The sequence below is a fragment of the Salvia splendens genome, chromosome 13 (genome assembly GCF_004379255.2).
Source record: "Salvia splendens isolate huo1 chromosome 13, SspV2, whole genome shotgun sequence".
Classification (NCBI taxonomy): Eukaryota; Viridiplantae; Streptophyta; class Magnoliopsida; order Lamiales; family Lamiaceae; genus Salvia; species Salvia splendens.
This window is the reverse complement of record NC_056044.1, coordinates 5,756,156-5,774,537: the sequence shown is the minus strand read 5'-3', so window position 1 is coordinate 5,774,537 and position 18,382 is coordinate 5,756,156. Positions and strand designations below refer to the sequence as shown.

At 33.7% G+C, this 18,382-nt stretch overlaps 2 protein-coding genes and 1 non-coding gene across 7 annotated transcripts; all 3 read left to right on the top strand.

Annotated features, from left to right (window-relative positions):
* Window positions 1-5,006: 5,006 nt before the first annotated feature.
* LOC121763136 lies at window positions 5,007-5,108 on the top strand. Its single transcript, XR_006042379.1, has one exon. It is a non-coding gene; the product is annotated as a U6 spliceosomal RNA (small nuclear RNA).
* A 4,847-nt stretch (window positions 5,109-9,955) lies between these two features.
* On the top strand, window positions 9,956-14,209 carry LOC121762910 (uncharacterized protein At2g33490-like). 3 transcript variants are annotated; one of them, XM_042158939.1, is made up of 10 exons: window positions 9,956-10,194; window positions 10,592-10,664; window positions 11,008-11,082; window positions 11,290-11,351; window positions 11,447-11,515; window positions 11,724-11,752; window positions 11,824-12,034; window positions 12,142-12,339; window positions 12,850-13,822; window positions 13,943-14,209. In XM_042158939.1, the coding sequence occupies exons 1-10, from the start codon at window positions 10,081-10,083 to the stop codon at window positions 13,960-13,962; spliced, it is 1,824 nt and encodes a 607-aa protein (XP_042014873.1). In that variant the 5' UTR covers window positions 9,956-10,080; the 3' UTR covers window positions 13,963-14,209. The 3 variants fall into 3 exon arrangements, with proteins under 3 accessions (XP_042014873.1, XP_042014871.1, XP_042014872.1); XM_042158937.1 differs by having other exon boundaries at window positions 9,958-10,194; window positions 12,115-12,339; XM_042158938.1 differs by having other exon boundaries at window positions 9,959-10,194; window positions 11,827-12,034; window positions 12,115-12,339.
* A 675-nt stretch (window positions 14,210-14,884) lies between these two features.
* On the top strand, window positions 14,885-17,378 carry LOC121762871 (probable inactive shikimate kinase like 1, chloroplastic). Of its 3 annotated transcripts, none has more exons than XM_042158883.1 (10): window positions 14,885-15,123; window positions 15,546-15,595; window positions 15,694-15,748; window positions 15,828-15,900; window positions 15,978-16,065; window positions 16,151-16,233; window positions 16,319-16,445; window positions 16,560-16,638; window positions 16,731-16,801; window positions 16,893-17,378. In XM_042158883.1, the coding sequence occupies exons 1-10, from the start codon at window positions 14,925-14,927 to the stop codon at window positions 16,959-16,961; spliced, it is 894 nt and encodes a 297-aa protein (XP_042014817.1). In that variant the 5' UTR covers window positions 14,885-14,924; the 3' UTR covers window positions 16,962-17,378. The 3 variants fall into 3 exon arrangements, with proteins under 3 accessions (XP_042014817.1, XP_042014816.1, XP_042014815.1); XM_042158882.1 differs by having other exon boundaries at window positions 15,978-16,074; window positions 16,566-16,638; XM_042158881.1 differs by having other exon boundaries at window positions 15,978-16,074.
* Window positions 17,379-18,382: the final 1,004 nt, after the last annotated feature.

The following is an 18,382-nucleotide window of genomic DNA, read 5'->3' as shown; positions in this document are numbered from 1 at the left end:
ATATGTTCAGAACCAATTTTGACATTTACTCTTTCATTTGAAAAGACAAATTGATTTTTGGGGAGCAAAAAGAAAGAAACTAAGTAGAAAAAGTAGAGGCATCCAAAGAAATGAGTTTGTATCCCAATCCAATTTGGGTGAAATTTATGGGTGCAAAGTTTGTTCATTTACTTGATACGATTGTGCAAAAATAGATTATAAAATTAGTTATGGTAATTGTATCCTATTATCTTCAGAAGTGTTTAACATAACTACATATGGAATGCGGATATATTGATCCTCAAATTAGATTATATGCCGCATAAAAACATATTTCACCCGACATAGTAGTCCTAGCTAACTAGTGGGCAGTGGTCACTACATTTCCCCATTAAAGAAAAATAAATAATCAAAGATAAATAGAAATTACTGTGAGATTTAAGAAGTCTTAATTTTTTTTAATATTTTAAAATTTTATTTAATTGATATATAATGTTTTAACAATCAATTTTAGTTTCTATCTATGTGGTCGTATGGTCATCTGAATGTGACACAAAATATTAAATGATGTCATTTAATCAGAATTTGACGAGAGTACATGTTCCACGTCACATTCAAACAATATGTAGATGTATCGATATTAATATACTCCTATTAAAATATTTGCCTCGTTACAATTTAAAAAGATATTGTAACATCGTGTATTGATTTTTAAAAATTAGAAAAAAAATATGATATTCCTAAATAAATTTTAAATATCGTGATATTTGAAGTGTTCTCTCAAAATTAAATAACATCCCATATTATATGATACCATAAAGATAAGACAAGAAAATATATTTTTTTAAAAAATTGGTGGTGGTTCTTGGCATCTGTCACATGTTGGTTGATTCATTGCATATTATTCAATTGGCATCTTCAACTAGACGAAGGAAAGAACATAAATCGGCATTAATCCCCATCTAATATACTAGTACTATACTCCTTATAAGGAATCACTTAATACTTTCTTCTTTTTCCCATTTCTATATTTCCTTAAATTCAAGGCCCATCTTTTTGGAATTTATTGATTCGTATCCAAAAAATCAGAACCAAATGCTCCTAATTTAAATAAAATGGGGTTGCAAAGTGAACTGAAGTCCTTCACGTCAAACAATAAAACTAAATATATTAATTTATTTGTTTAAATATTCTTGGAAATGGGTTTCATGTTGCAGGGTTCGATGAACAAGACAGGTTGGTCTGGGAGAAATTTGAAGGCTTGGGATAATGTTAAAACATGTCAAAGATTCTTTGTGTCAACCAATTGATTCACCCTAACTCAATTTATATGTTTATGTTTAATACTCCACTATATAATATACTAATATTATATTGTTGAATATGTAGTAATCCAAACTCGATTAACTTCTAATAATCGAACAAAACAACAAATAGGGCTATCATTATAAATCTGATAATTTCGTTATTTATCATTTTTAGTTATTGAAATAAAAATATTATGACAATCTAGAAAATAAAATAAAACATAGATTAAATTAATGTTGGCGGTGTTTGTATGCTCATAAACGATGAGTGATATATTGGTCAATTGTTGCAACATTTATAAATGTAATAAATTTGCAATTTCCTTCTATAAACTCAAAAAACTACCAAAAAAAAACATAAAGAGTAACACTACTTAATTTCAACATTGTGAGAAATTAGCAAAAGATTTTTGTTGCTTTGTGTCCTGCGCCGCTAAGTCCGAATTCTAGTTTTGGAGATTTATTATATTCTATGGGACGACTCAAACATAAGCCACAATAAATAATTGATAATTTATAGTTATTTGAGGAGTTAGCATGTGTAGTAGTATTGAGCCAAGTTTAAAATATTATCTATAGTCGATTAAACTAGTTATCTAATCACCTTTTATTGGAGCAAGTAAATTTATTAATTAGTCTCCCACTCTATTTTTTTTTTCTCTTTTCATAAAAAAGTTATAGTGGCGGTGAAAACATAAATTTTGAATTTAGAAGCCGAACCTGATGCAATATTAGTATGACTTAAATTTGAAAATGAGTATACTATACTACTATAGTATACAATATAGGAAGGGCAGAGGACAAAAATTCATGAATTAAAAAAACTGAGTACTATTATAGATAATTAGATATAGATGTATGTGAATTGAGTGATTGATTGCGTCTGAAGTTGGCTGATGATTAATCAAATGATCTTTCAATTACATGGAGCCTGAGTGGAATTCATGTTTGACCTTTTACATACATTTCAATTTATAAATCTCAAACAAAAGAATATTTATTTAAAACTTATCTGTTCTATTTACAATAATTTAAAACTTATATCAAAATAGCTAAATATTTTTTGAACCAATCATTGCAAATGAATTCAAATTTCATAGTCAACTTATGTAGAGTTGTTGCACTTTTGAGTTACATAACTAATTATAATTCGTAAATTACCAAAACTTGACCCAATATATTTTGGTCGGTCTACAAAGTGCTTAGAATTAGTACATTTTATCTCATAATTATCCATCCTGCTTCGTCTTTATAACTAATTAATTCAAGATAATTTTTTTTTCGTAATTCATACTATAGTATCTCAGTATTATATTATTCTCTTTCTCAATGTAGTTGGGTCGTTTCTTTTTTGCACCCGTTTTGCAAAAATATAATAATAAATAGTTAAAGTGAATAGTGAGTACAGTAAGAAAGAGAATAATATAGATAAAATTTTTCTCTACATTATTCTCTATCTTATAATACCCTCTCCACTTTGACTATTTAATTTATCACTATCATTTTTGCAAAACGAGTGAAAAACGGACTCAACTATTATGTAACAAATCGATCGTCAACTATAATACTCCATGAAATGCACATGACATAAGAGACTGAATCTTATGAAATATGAATAAGTGGGTGCACGCCTGGAACAATACACTCTTATTTACGTCAAACAAGAAAAGAGAAATAAAATATGGTCAAACTGTGGTGAGCAAATAATAGAGAGAGGGGCAGTAATAAACTGCAATAAAGCAAAATTGCAGAGGAAATGTGTGAATGGAAATCGTATAATTGGAGGGCACAGGTGTGAGAAGAGTTACAGAGAGTTTAGAGTGGGATTAAATTAAGGCGTAAATTGCTGATACACATACAGCTATAGCTGCCTTTTATTAGGGTCAAAGGAGTAGGTCCACTTATTATTACAGTGCAGTAGCAGTACAATCAATTTCACTCAAAATTTCACACACACAATGACAACACAATCAGAGGAAGGGGGGGTTATGATTTATTGTTGGGTTGGGTTGGGTTAAAGCAACCAATGCTTGTAGAGGGTTAAGGTTGATGAATGTGTGGATGATGATGTCTTAATCTTAAGATGGATTTTCCCTCAAATCTAGGATGTCCTTCATTACTTACTTCTTACGCACCCCTTCTTCCGCCCTTTTATTTTTCTTTTCTTTTCACATCTTTAGCTTGAAACTCCTCAAATTCGATTTTTCACAAATTTAATAAATCTGGTCATTAAATGACAACAATTTGAAGATTTTAAGACAAGAAAATAAAAATTGGTTGGTGGAGCCGAAGCCCGCCTTACTAGCTCTATAGACATTATGATCACCTGTCTAATAAAAAAGGAAAGGGGTTATCCAATTATACATAAATATACATATATATATATATATATATATATATAATTACTACCAAATCGATGTGAGACAAAAATCAAGGTATGCAACACGTCCCCGTGCATGTGTTCTGAAATACACATCGAACTTCCACACATGAGACAAAAGAGATCAATCGTTGATTGCTCTGGTACCATGTATGTAGTAATAAGTCATTCACTCCCTTACAATGTCTTATAAGAGGGGAGAGTCATCCAAGAATATATAGAAAAGACAAGATCTCTACCAAATCAATGAACACAAGAATCAGGTTTTTGAACATGTTACTAGATCGGTTGCAAGATCACTACCAAATCGATGAAGACAAGAATCAAGATTTTGAACATGTTACTAGATCGGTTGGCAGTGGAGTATCCAGGATTTTCGATTTGGGGGCACGATATATAACACTATGAGTTTGAAAATTCGAACAATCCTTTTCATTCTCTTAAATACGAACATAATGACTAAACAAGAAATCAAATAGTTTTAAAATAAATTTTTTGAACGTAAAATATTAGAGTAAAGTTTCAATTATTTTTTATAGATAAATAGTTTTTAGATGTGAAACTTGTGATCATAAATAATTTAAGCAAATTGACAATTATTTTTTTTAAATAATTTTTTATATAAATATCTCATGTATATGTGAATATAATTACTACAAAATAGATAAAATAGTTTAAAATAATTTTTATTTATTTATTTGAGAATTGAGAATTTGCTCAAGAAGAATATAAACTTATTATTTTAATTGTTTTAGTAAACATAAAAGATAATACATTTATTTTTCAATTTTTTTGTTAAAAATAAATAAAAACAACAAATCTATAGTTTTAATAAAACAAGATAAAAAAAAGAAGTAATAAACGGCTATGTATATAGAACTTTTAATTGTTTTAATAAAACAAAACATGAAAAAAAAGTAAATAAATTGTTTTAACAAAACAAAAGAGAAAAAGAATTAAGATAAGTAACATACGTAATACTTAGTAGTAGTAGAATAGAATAAAACATGAAACAAGGGTAAAGAAATCAAAACAGAAAAAAATGGAAACAGCCCGCGTGTTAGAGGACTTGAACGTTGAACCTCCGTGTTAAAATTTACGGGTAAAACCACCAGACTACCATATCTTCCTTAAAAATATATCTTAATACATTGTATTGGTATTCTGATTTGGGGGTACAGTTGTACCCCCTTGTTCCAAGGTGGATACACCACTGTCGGTTGGGTTGGGCGGTGGTGGGGCGTGACGGTCACACGATTTTCCTTTCTTTTATTTTTATAAATTAACATATTTCTTGTACATATACATTATGGACACTTATCACTTTTTCATACAATATAGTCCCTTTGGGGACATTCGATAAAATTGCAACGATACCGAGAAAATTAGCATGGCTTCTGCGCATGGACGACACACATAAATCACTATTTCATACGGTATGTATTAATTTTATTAATCAACATTTACATTTTGTACATATTTCATTAATTTAATCTCCTTGTCAACAAATGTAGTTATGTATGAGGTCCAACACTCCATCATAACTAGGCGAGAAACAGAGATGTTGCCCCATCATCAAGAAAATCTGGATTTAGTTAATGAATGTGTTTAGAGGGAGAAGTAAATAAGTAATAGTACATCTCATAATACTAATTGAACTCTCAATGTAGTACTAAGAATTATTGAAATAATAGTTGGAGTATGTTTTAGATGATGTATGTTGTGTTTTTGTGGGGTGAAATAATGGGTTGTTAAGGTGATTGTCTAGCAATAAGAGGGATTGCTTACTTAGGCTGCAACCCACAATAAAACATTGAATTGTATTGCAGTTGTGAAACAAGCATAATTAATTACGTTAAGCTGGCATGTGACCCAACATGCTGTGGGGACGCTGACGGTGTCGTTTCTTGCTCTTCCTACACTTGCATTTAAGGATTCAACTTCTTGTCTCCATCCATGAATCATGAATTCATCCACCACAAAACAAAACTTCTTGCTGTTTTCAAGATTTCGATTTTTAGATTTCAATATATTGCTTTTTATTTAAACTAAAAAATACTAAGTAAAAAGTTCATGTAATTAGCGTCTATGTATGTATACATAGTATTTTTCTTATTCATGTGCACAAACTGGAAATGGCTTGATTTAGTGTATATATGTGTTGATCCGGTGGTGGTTAATGTTCGATGCTAAATGTTTCGGATTCAAGTCTACCATGATGAAACCTTTAAGTTTCTATTTATTTATCAAAAAAAGAATGAAAAAAGAAATAACTTAGTTTGTACTGGTGTAGTAATAGAGTAATTAATGTACAAAGTCAAAAGTTGAATGCATCATAATATGACTTAGTATTGTATATTTATCCATTGAAAATGGCTCTATTTGGACAAAGGTTGTAAATTGTAATAAAATTAGTTTGTGCATTGTTCAATCCGTAATGATGAGCTGAAGGTTTTGAACTCAGAAAGTTTAATCTCTGGGCTAGTAAACTGCAGTTTTGGGCCTGAAATCAAGAAAAGATACATATACCTATAAAACATGGCCCAAAAGAAAGATGTCAGTTAAAAGTAAAACAACAACCATAAAGTAGTTTGATTTGATTTAATAATTGCTTCAGTTTATTTGATTACATACCTAATCAAACTGGATATTTGGTTTAATAAACTCAAACATATTGGAACTTTTTTAGAAGAACTTGAATGATTCAATTAACACATTTTATTTGTTTCTTCACTCATAGATCTCGAGTTCAAACCGAATTTCAATTTATATAACAAACATTTATTTTAGACTTGTTTAATATTTTCATAGAACCTCTAAAAAATGTTGATTTAATCAATTTCAAGAGCTAATAAAATGTTGGTCTTCCTCAATTTCAAGATAGTATTTGATATCAATGGAGGGATCAAGGGAAACACCATTCATACGACACCGTATTAGTTTATTTGATATACTAGTTTCAGTTTTATCTTGACACCGATGTGTGACAGTTATATGTTATATTTTTAGTTTCAATTGCCAACACCCTCTCTCAAACCCTTCAAGGTTTATATTTTTAGTTTCAATTGCCAACACCCTCTCTCAAACCCTTCAAGGTGAACATTGGAGGGGTTGGACTTTTTTCTACTGGGTTGGACTTTTTTCTACTCAAACCCTTCAAGGTGAACATTGGAGGGGTTGGACTTTTTTCTACTGGGTTGGACTTTTTTCTACTCAAACCCTTCAAGGTGAACATTGGAGGGGTTGGACTTTTTTCTAATCGATTGGACAATCGGTCCAATTTTTTTGGATCGGTTGGGACCACTTGGCCCAAATTTTCAGCCCAGTTATACTGTTTGGGTCAGTCATTTTTTTCGGTTTCAGCCCGGATATACTGCTGGGTCAGTTAAATATGACCCACAGTCGGCGACCCGCTCTGATACCATGATAGAAATCCGTGGGTTCCATCCTAAAACCAATTGGTGATAGGAGGAGGGGCCCATGAGACGTATATACTAGTTTCAGTTTTATCTTGACACCGATGTGGGACAGTTATATATTATATTTTTAGTTTCAATTGCCAACATCCATTATGTGCATAACTGCATTGCGTGTCTTTCATCTCAGCTGCCTTTGTAGAATTCTTACATCCTTTAATAATTACTCCATGTACACCACATTACTAAATCAAGACAAAACTGCTTACAACTTGCATTATAAAATCATTTGGTCTGATATTTTATAATATAGTCATTACTTAACTAGAAGATGCATTGTTAAGAAATTATTATATAAGAAATTATTGATCACCATCTTCAACCATAACCCAGAAATGAGTTTTGGTGTAGAAATCTTCTCCAACCAAACACCAAGTTCAAATTAATTTTTGATGTTTTTTTGTGAAACAATAATAAATGTGGCGTTACTGCAAAAAATTTGTGAGACAAAAAACTCAAAAATGGTGTATATTTTGAATTTGGCGTAAAACTATTTTTTGATATGATATATATATTTAAAAATAGATTTGAAATTGGTGTAAAGGATTGATGATGACTTAATCACCATTGATTTTCAGTGCTGGATGATACAGTTATAATCTTGATTTTGTATCGTTAAAGAATCCAGTCAAGAGATGGTGATAAATTCGAATTCAATTATTTAGTCTTTGAATGCGACATCACCACTAGGTAAAACAGTTGAACTGAATTAGGATATATAAATACAAATTAATTGGCAAGATATTTTAGTTCCAAATTAATAGATTTGGGATTCATTGGAAGATATTTTACTTCCAAATTAATGCGTTTTAGTCTAACTCTGCCAATTAAACTACTGCTAGTGTGTAAATATATTAACCCATTGAAAAAAATTTATCTGGCACAAAAATGTAAACGCATTTATTTGTATTGAAATTTTTTGAAAAGTAAATAGTACTGATAATTTACTATACAAAATAAAACTTCTCTAGACTTCTCAGTTGCATTAAAAATTGTCTTTGATTATTTTTTAGTGTCCTACCAACAAATGAAATTAAATAGGATGAATATAATACTTAATGGGGTGGAGTAATTAATAGAGTCGAATGATGGAAAATCAATCCACGTCATCCACCTATTTCAGTCAAACTTAAAAAACCTTGATTACTGCAAATGGTTTCAATCGGAAATCTTTGACTCTTGAATATTGGATTTAGGCATATAAATTATGAGTGATGATAAACAATCAAATTTTGTACAACCAAAATAAGGTTATATTAATAATTTGATGTATTAATTATATATTAAAATAATAAATGTAGTAAGTGGACAAGTTAAAAAAACTTATTAGCCTTTAACCTCATTTTTTTTTTATTTTTGAATTTTCATTTCTATTGTTTTTAAAATTTGAATTAAAATATGCACTAATTACATTTATGGTTCCAAAAAAGTAAAAAAATTATACACAAATCATAAATATATGACCACAATATTATGCACTTTCCATGTACTATACATGCATCCATATATTTCAATTAAATGCATAAATAAACCTATTTTTTTAAAAAATAAACTAGTTTTTGGTTATACAAAATTTGGTCACATAGATTTGTTAATAAATTACAGGCATAGCTCTTAATATTAATTTCGTGTCTCTTGATTATTTATATTTTACATCAATTGTTATATTAAAATTAACGAACCACGCTACGTTAGTTGAAAAGGAGCAATATTAATATAATTAAATAACTTGTAACTCGAAATAAAACTTAGTCCACGCACGCAAGAGGCTCAAGCCGACCAGGATGGTTGCAGTATGAATGTGTATAAATTAAAATTGTTCTTGTTTTAGTATTTTTATCTCGATTCTTCGAGATATCTATGAATCTATTAATGTACAAAACTTTATAGATTATAGAGATATGCGATTAAAAATCAATTATTGAAAAATGAAAGCATAACAAGTTTGATTGGAACTATGAACTAAATACGAATACTTTTCAAAATCTCTCACCGTAAATGATATAAATTTGAAATTTATGACCAGGGATGGTAAAAAAATATAATCCAATCATGTACAATAAAATTACAACACTAATCACGTCATTTTCTGTCCTAGCGACGACAAAAAAATTTATTTTAAGAATTTTCCTTTTAACACTTGTGGTCAAAACTCAAAACCTAATTTCCAATTAATTTTTCTACCATATTGATGACCATAGTTGCTTAATCTGATTAGTTTGATATCCTTACGCGCATCTATATATACACACAACACGCACTAATCACGTCAACATTAATTTCTCCCAATTTTCATTTACGTGTCGATTATAAATTTTATCAATGAATTCCTTATAAAAGCAACAAATAGACTATACATAAAAAAGATAAATTATGAAGTAAGTCTAAAAATAAAATTAACCAAGACACCAAGAAATCAACTCGTGTAAAATCCTATGATCGCATGAATGCCTAGTTGGAGCTGAAATGATATGGTAACTGAAAAAATATAAATATAGTTATTAATTGTGATTATCAATTGCAAAGATAAATTAAATATGAGAATCTCTTATAGTAGTATATTCTTTTCGTCCCAAGTTAATTGAGTCGAGTATTATTTTTGAATGTTCGAAGATAGTTAAACTATTTCTTTTTTTTTTCTTTTGCAAAATGTTTTATATTATTTTTTATTTCTCTTATATATATTTATTTATTTTATTCTCACTTCACACTACATATTCAAATACATTAATTTCTTAAATAGTAGTATTGAAACAGCGACGTTGCCTTTTGAATTTCGGCGCACAACGTTAGAATTCTCTTCAATTTCTTTCCCACACTTATTTCCAACGAATTCACAGAACAATAAATAGACTTTTGCCTGTTGATTTCCGAGTCAATTCAATTCCTCAATAAATTTCCCCAATTTCTTGGAGGCCAGGAATTTCGGTGCTCAGAAATGAAATCTTCGTTGGTACGAATGCGGATTATCGGGCAGAATAAGGGCGACCCGAGGGTGAAATTGGATCATAATTTTTCACTCCCTCTCGATGGATTAACACAAGCAGCAAAGGTGAGTCTCTTTTACTTAATTCAATTGCTGCTTTTAATTATTTGTTCTGGTACTACTGCATCACAATTGAATGTGTAAACGGTCCATTTTTAAGCCAATGCTGAACTTCAGTGTTAAAAAACTTGAATTCCGGTGAAATGGGATTTCCCACGCTCCTAATTTTGGCACCTAGCGCTAGATATATTTGAGTTGATTGATTCTTTGAGCTATCTCTGATTGGACTACTGACTGCTACTGATTTCTTGCTTGTGTTTTTCGTCTTCTTTACACACTGTTATTGTTATCTGTGATGCTTCTTCTGGTTGATTAATCACATAATTTTCCAGTAATTTGCCTCTATATTTCCTGACTTGATTCATCGCTTGCATTGTGATATTGCGGATGCGTTTGTTTGCAGGATATGAAAGACATGAGAACGTGCTATGATAGTCTACTTTCTGCCGCCGCAGCTACAGCAAATAGTGCTTATGGTACTTGTTTACTTTGATCAAATGGCTTAAGTTACATTTTTGCAAGTCACATGCAATTTTAGATGATACTTAGGATTTTGATGTAGTTTCATCTATTGGTTTCTTATGCTAAAAATAATCCGTTCAAAGAAGCTTTCACTTCAGATGATCAACGAAGTTGTGCATAATTCTCTAAGATTTTAGATTGATTGTATTTTGTACCTAAATTCAAAGGTTGTAGTCGACCTCGTAGATGATTACTACATGCCCCTTTATCTACCATTCATGCAAGGACGGATTGTATTATGATTTCCTATACTTCTCCTTACACAATACTACAGTTTCATTGTTGTTTTTCCTTCAGAGTTTTCAGAGTCATTGCTGGAGATGGGCAATTTTCTACTAGAGAAAACCAATACGCATGATGACATAGAAAGTAGTAAGTCAGTCAGTTTATCCTGCTTTTTGTAGTTTTTGGTTATTGGCAGCATTGCCATCAACACTTCTTGTTTTTACTTTTACTTTAGTTATTTAAAGATCATATTTTGCAAAAATTGACCTGTATCTCCTCTTTGTGTGCATTGAATTGGCTTGGTTTGTTTTTAGTTCTAAATGTTAATCCCACATACCTTCTGTGGCTGTACAGGAGGAGCATTATCAATGCTTGGAAAAGTACAGCTCGAACTTCAGAAACTGGTTGATATCTATGTGAGTGATGACTAATGAGTATTTATCATCCTGCTAATATTCAGTTTTGACATATGTTAGACAATTTATTACAATGCGTTCTTTTTACTTTCCAGCGGCACCAGATTATCATGACGATCACAAATCCATCAGAGTGTCTCCTTAGTGAGCTAAGGAAAGTGGAGGTTCGAACATGAATTCAATGCCTATTCATTATTTTGATTGAAAGCTATATCTGAACCTCAAATTGGTTAGTCTTAGTAGATTGCTAAAACTCCAGTCTGGGGTTGTCTTTTCATTTTGATACTTCCACTAATTTTATGCTGGTAAACCACATTAGTGTATTTTATGAATTGCTGGATTGTTATGAAATCTATTTTTACATTGGTACAGGAGATGAAGTTACAATGTGATGAGAAAAGGTGTGCCTTCTTCCCATATTTTTAACTTGGTATTCTTTCGTTGTGTTACTTAATATTGATTATTGCATTAGCAGGGAGATGTTTGAATACACGGTGAGACAAGTTAAGGAAAAAGGCAAGTCCAGACATGGAAAAGGGGAGACTTTTAGCTTGCAACAATTGAAAGTTGTTCACGACGAGTACGACGATGTTGCAAGGCTCTGTGCTTTCCGTGTGGAATCATTGAAGCAAGGGCAAAGCAGGAGCCTATTCACCCAAGCAGCTCGTCACCATGCTGCACAGGTTTGCTTCTGTCTCACTTATTCAAGTTAATAAGTTACAATATTATTCAAGTTTTCATGATGTTTATTTTCTGAAAGCAGTTGAATTTTTTTCGGAAAGGACTTCAGTCTCTCGAAGCAGTTGAACCATACATAAAAAAAGTTTCCGAAAAGCAACATATCGACTACGAGCTATCTGAAACAGATGAAGGGGAAAACGATGGTGGAGAGGACAGTTATGAGAGCAATGAGCATGGAGAACTAACATTTGACTACAGGGTGAAAGAAGAGCTAGGAAGTGCCTACACATTGAATAACTCGATGGACGTGAGTTCGGTTTGCTTTTTGTTGAACTCAAACTGTGGCTTATATATTATATTTTGAGGACAAATTTCTCTAATGGATTCTAATTACTATTAGCTTTATCTAAGTATATATATTACTCCCTCCGTCCCACAGTAGATGTCACTTTTCTTTTTAGTTTGTCCCACAAAAGATGTCACATTTCCTTTTATGGAAAAAACTCCACTCTCACATTAATATAAATATACTATTTTCTCTCTCATCTAATACACAAAACAACATCTTCTAAAATCTCGTGTCATCCCCCAAGTGTGCCATCTACTATGGGACGGAGGGAGGATTATCTTTTCTCCATACTTGCATCTGAGACATCCCATTAGGATTCCATGCACTTCTAAATGAAGTGTCTGTTTCAACTTTGTAGGGTTCCTATCGTTCCATGTATGGACTTGCATGCACAAAATGTTAGCACTTTGTTTCTGCATTATTTCTCAATTCCAAAGAAGTTAACTTGTTGATCTCGTTGCTGTGCAGTTGAATAAAATAGATGCTTTGAGTGCACAACCATCTTGGGTAAAAGATGTTGAGTTGCAGAGAAGTGGAAGCAGACACCAATGGGATCAAATACCTAGCCAACAGCCTCGAGCAGGGAGCCATTCTGCTCCGCTCTATCAAGAGGAGTTTACTAGTACTTATGTGCTGCCAACTCCAGCTGAAGCAAAAGGTTCAAACACGACTGCTTCTGGACCTCTATCTAATCCCAAGCTATCTGCTGGGAGTTCAAAAAATTTGTGGCACTCATCGCCATTGGACATGGAGAAGCCAAAAAATTTCACAGATGGCCAGTTTTCTGCACACAGTATCTCAAAGCCTCAAATAGTTGTTGAAGAAAGCAGCACCTACAAGCACTCTCTTCCACTTCCGCCTCTGGCTGAGGGAGCTGCTATCCCCCACGTTGACACACAGAGTGGATTCGATGCTAAGAAAAATACAAGGCAAGTTTTCTCTGGTCCAATTACAAGCAAACCTTCTTTAAACATGCTCCACACACCCATTAGCTCCAATGACACACCCCAATCATTTTCTGGATTGCTTTCGCATGTGTCTGGTCCCCAATCTTCCTTGCTCGTTAATGTGTCTCATAATGCCTCACCTGCCCTTGCAACTTCACCGAAAATAAGTGAGCTTCATAAACTCCCAAGGCCCCCTGATACTTCTGTTTCCAAACAAACGCGATCAATAGGGGCTCTTGGACACTCCGCTCCCCTAGTCAATAGCAAACGGGAAGTATCCCCAACGAACAGGAATCCCTTCAGACAACTGAGAGAAGGATCTCCACTTCCTCTCCCTCAGCCAACAGTCTCTCGAAGCTTCTCCATACCTTCTATTGGTCAGAGAGAAGCAAGTTTTCACTCAGGCAAGGTTTATAGCGCAGGAGTTGCTTCTCCTCCACTCACACCCATCTCCCTATTACATATGAAGTCGCCAAATTCTGGACAGATACGAAGTAAGTCAATGGAACTCACTTTCTTGGAGAGATTATGTTACTTGCAACTTTTCCTTGCATTTATATATTATTGAATGATGCTACTATATAATGTTCTGATTATATATTTGCCAACTTCAGTGAATGCAGGTTGGAGCTGACTGCTTTGGCCTTGGTTGCCGCAATATCTGCATTCTTCAGTTTTGAAACCTGCCTATAATATGATTCTGCCAGCTACTTGCTGGGTATTTAATTTGTTAATCTCAGTCAATTCGTCTCACTATATCTTGATTCTTGGAGTTAGATGTATCACAATTTTGCCCTCTCCTGCACAAAATGTTAAAATGAACAAACTCATCACTTACTTTGCTCATAGACCATAGTGATGGTTTTGGTTTGATAAAGTAATTGACAATCATCTATCTATAAACATACACAATTGAGCAGCCACTACTGTGTCGCTTCTTGCGCGACGCCACTTCCTTTCTGCGCGGAGGTTGAAACACAACTTTGATTGCAGTATCAAACACACCCTTCACATTCTGCCACCAAACAAAATAATGAACAAATTCAGAATCCAAACTTGACCAAGCAAGAAATAGAAATATATAGGAATCCAAATGCTGAATACAAATTCAGAATCAAATCGTTCATCGTGGAGTTGGATAAATTTATACTCTCTTTGGGTTATCTCATTTCAAGCGATTGATATCTTTTTTAGCAAAAAGCAACCATTTACACTCTTTTTTTTTATTCCTCAGTTGCGACAAGACGAGAGAGTAATGAATATAAAATTTAAGTAATTATATTTTCAAACATCACATTAAAATAGTACTAATACAGTTTGTTGTTTGCAATAGTCGAATCTGACAATGCACCCATTTCATGAGTGATCTACAATGTCGAAATATTCACAGAATGACAGAATATAACTCAAAATTGAAGCTATGGGTTTTATAATCCTGACTAAAATCATTGATCAACTTATTATTATATTAATTTATATTGGGCCGGGCCCAATATTCAAGAAGTCTAATATAGCCAAATAATAAGAAGGGAAAAAACAATACTCCTATAATTGTTGCAGAAACAATTTTTACCGGTAGAGAGAGAAGTGAAGGATATGAGGATAATCCAAGCAAGTAGCACCTGCAGGTCTCCGTCACTGATTCACCCGCAGCTCCGCGGTCACATTTCCACCGGAATTTCCCTCAACTATCGGTTTTCCCCAGATTCGTCAATTTGGTTTCTGAAACCTAAATTTTCACAGCGCGCTGTTGCTGCTGTTACTACCCGCGCTATCCTTGAGAATAGCACTTCAGGTAAAGACTTTGAGACGAGCTTGCAGTGTTGACGGGCGATTAAGGTTTTAATTTGAGGAAATTGAATCACCGGATAAGTAGGTGATGGGGGTGGAATTCAATCGATATGGTGGTATCTATTCTGTTAGCTGTAAATTTGAATTTGTGATTTGGTATGCCGTATGAATGTTTGTTGTGGTGAATTTTGGGGATAAATGGCTTCAGTTGAGTCAAAATTAATTTGTAGCTCTGCTTGTTTCTATCTGGTCTCAGCGTAAAATGGCGTTCATGTTTAGGATTAAATAAAAGGTTAAAAGCTTCTGAGATAAGCGAATTTTAAAGCGTATTGCTTGCTGCGTTGTTCGACTTGATTTGCTGAATTGAGATTTGATCAATAAGTAGGAATAAGATTATGCTAATTGGTTGCTTTTCTGTCTTGTTAGATTCTGTGGCTACAAAGGTTGTTGAACGTGATCTGTCTTTGGCGATCAAAGTGAGTCTTTGTTTTCTGGTGCAATTTGAATTTTTGGACTGCTCCATATGATTTGATGTCGGTTTGAGGAACTGATTAAACTGTTCAGTTAATTTCAGAACAAGGCATCGGAGATATCTTCTGATTTGAAGGGAACATCCATATTTCTTGTTGGTGAGATTTTTTATATCGAATTTGTGCATCGATACTTATTCCAGATTTTGTTTATTAGGTGTTAATTCTGCTGTTGCAGGGATAAATAGCTCATATAAATTGGGCTTGGGGCAGATTCTTGCAGATGCATTACGTTACTATTATTTTAACAGGTAACATCGAGCGATATTTCCAAATTACCATGCTATTATGGTTTAGCTTCTTCAATAAGCCTGAAATCATTCTGTAGCGATGGTCTGGTGGAGGAAGCTGCTGGAGGAAAACTTAATGCCATATCAATCATAGAGAATGACGAAGAAGGATACCTTGCATCCGAGGTGACTTTGGTGTGTTTTTTTCCTTGAGCTAAAATGTGCAGTAAAATTTATGTTTTCATGAATATGATCCTATAATTTATCGTAGACGGAAGTACTGAAGCAATTGTCATCAATGGGCCGATTGGTTGTTTGTGCTGGAAATGGAGCTGTTAAAAGTGCAACAAATCTGTAAGTTGTTTCGTCGGAGGAGGTTTAGTCTTGAATTTATGCATTGCATGATGTGTGTGGTGACCAAACTGGTACTGTCATTTAGGGCGCTACTAAGGCACGGAGTTTCTATTTGGATAGACGTGCCGTTGGATTTGGTGGCGAAAGAGTTGGAAGAGGACAAGATTCAACTTTCAGCTTCTGATACGCCAATATGCAAATCATCTTCTGAGGTCGATTCTTTTGTGCCATGAGTTGCTATTCGTTACATGCTACGTCTCAATTTGAACTTTCAACGCATCACCATCACAATCACCAGTTGCGCTTAACTTGTTAATTTCACACAGGTTCAGGATCAAGTGGCTGCATTGTACACTAGTGGGCTAAATGGATATTCTACTGCTGATGCCACCATTTCTCTTCAGAGTGAGATAGGCTATGCCATGTTTCTCTTATTAATCTTCGCATCATGTTCTGTTTATTCTGATCCTATCTCTCTCTCTCTCTCTCTCTCTCAGATGTGGCTTCACAATTAGGCTATGGTTATGACGAACTTGATGCTGTGACGGTTGAGGATATGTGCATGGAGGTGAGCCTCCTTTGAGACCTGAAAAAGGATGCTTATTTGAAACTTGCTAATGGCAATCAAAATTTGAGCAACAAATATATTTCTTGAACAGGTTCTCAAGGAAATAGAAAAACTCATGAGAGTAAAGAAGATGATGGAAGAGGCTGCCAGACCATTTTAACCATCAACTTTATGATCTAAGAAGTGATACACTGTCTCCCTCTCTCTACATATATATATATGTATGTGTTGTGTATTGATGGGCCATCCTACGGTTCTAAACCCAAGACTGAAGCCCATTAAAGTAGCCATGTGGTGGAATCAACATGGATGGAAATGTGGCTCATATTCACATGTGTTGTCTCCACTTTGCCTGCTGATTTGAAAATTTGCAAATCTGTGCTTACATCCATGTGAATCTAGTTTAGTGTACCCCAAAATGAAAAAAGGTCATATTGAACTAGTTTGGAGTGGGTGAAATATGGGAGAGTGGAAAATTGCCTAAGTTATGTTGCCCGAGACAAACAATAGCAAGATGATGACTACTGACTAATAAGCGAATGCCACGTGTCTGCATGACCTGGTAATATTATTCCAACGTGTCTAATTAGAGTCGCATGCATGATTCATATTTGTATTTATATTTTTGGATGCACCATTGTTATTAAATTTATAACATTTTTTCCTTATTTAACTTAAAACTGTAGACAGAAATACCTAGTTGAGGATTAATTAATCTGTTAAACCAGAAGTCGTTCATTTCACGTAAATATATTGCGTATTCCTTCTTAAAAGTCGATTTATTTGATGTAGTGAAAGAGGAAATAAAAAAACTCTGATTTCTTTCTTTGTATCTAAACAGTAAAAATACTCTTGTTTGTTAAGGGCATAACAGCATAAGACCATCAGTAGTGGGGCGCCCTATGGCGCGCCACGTCAGCATTTGTATCCTCCTCCTTCTCCACCTGCAGTGGGGCGCCCTATGGCGCGCCACATCATCAATTTTGTAATATTTACAAAATACATACGAATTAAAAAAAACTAAAATACATTTAAAATACGAATTTTAAAAACTTCATTCATTTAATAAAAATTAATACATTACAATGCGAAATAATAAAAAATGCAAACTCAGCGACGGCAGTTACGAGCCCACACTTCTTCAATCATGTCGCTCATGAGCTGCGCATGCTCCTGTTGGTTGCGCATTGAGGCTTGCCTAGATAAAACCTCATCGAAACCTAACGGTAACCCTCTATCGGACATACGTGGTTGCGTCGGACATACGTCCTATGTCGAATAGGACGATGGACTTGCTCAGCCGCCGCTGCAGCCGCCGCCTTCTCGCGCTGCATTTGCGAATAGCATGCCGCCATGGCCTCTTCAACGGCTGCATCTAATGCTTCGTCAATCGAACGACCGGAATCAGACGAACTAGAACTATTGGTGTCTTCGCCGGGATTCATTTTCGTTGGATGTTGAGAGAGAATATGTTGAGAGATAGTCGATATGTTCGTATGCACAACTGAATGAGAAACGAGATTTATATAAAAAAACGAAACCGCGTGCCATCGTCCGCGGCCTTCACAATGGGGCGGACGA

Bases quoted from the DNA above. Each gene is read 5' to 3' on its own strand.
- LOC121762910 (XM_042158937.1), top strand. From the start codon at position 10,081: ATGAAATCTTCGTTGGTACGAATGCGGATTATCGGGCAGAATAAGGGC. The intron at 11,083-11,289 runs GTAAGTCAGTCA...GTGGCTGTACAG, and splicing joins GCATGATGACATAGAAAGTA to GAGGAGCATTATCAATGCTT. The intron at 11,753-11,823 runs GTGTGCCTTCTT...TTATTGCATTAG, and splicing joins TTACAATGTGATGAGAAAAG to CAGGGAGATGTTTGAATACA.
- LOC121762871 (XM_042158881.1), top strand. From the start codon at position 14,925: ATGAGGATAATCCAAGCAAGTAGCACCTGCAGGTCTCCGTCACTGATT. The intron at 15,596-15,693 runs GTGAGTCTTTGT...AGTTAATTTCAG, and splicing joins ATCTGTCTTTGGCGATCAAA to AACAAGGCATCGGAGATATC. The intron at 16,639-16,730 runs GTGAGATAGGCT...TCTCTCTCTCAG, and splicing joins TGCCACCATTTCTCTTCAGA to ATGTGGCTTCACAATTAGGC.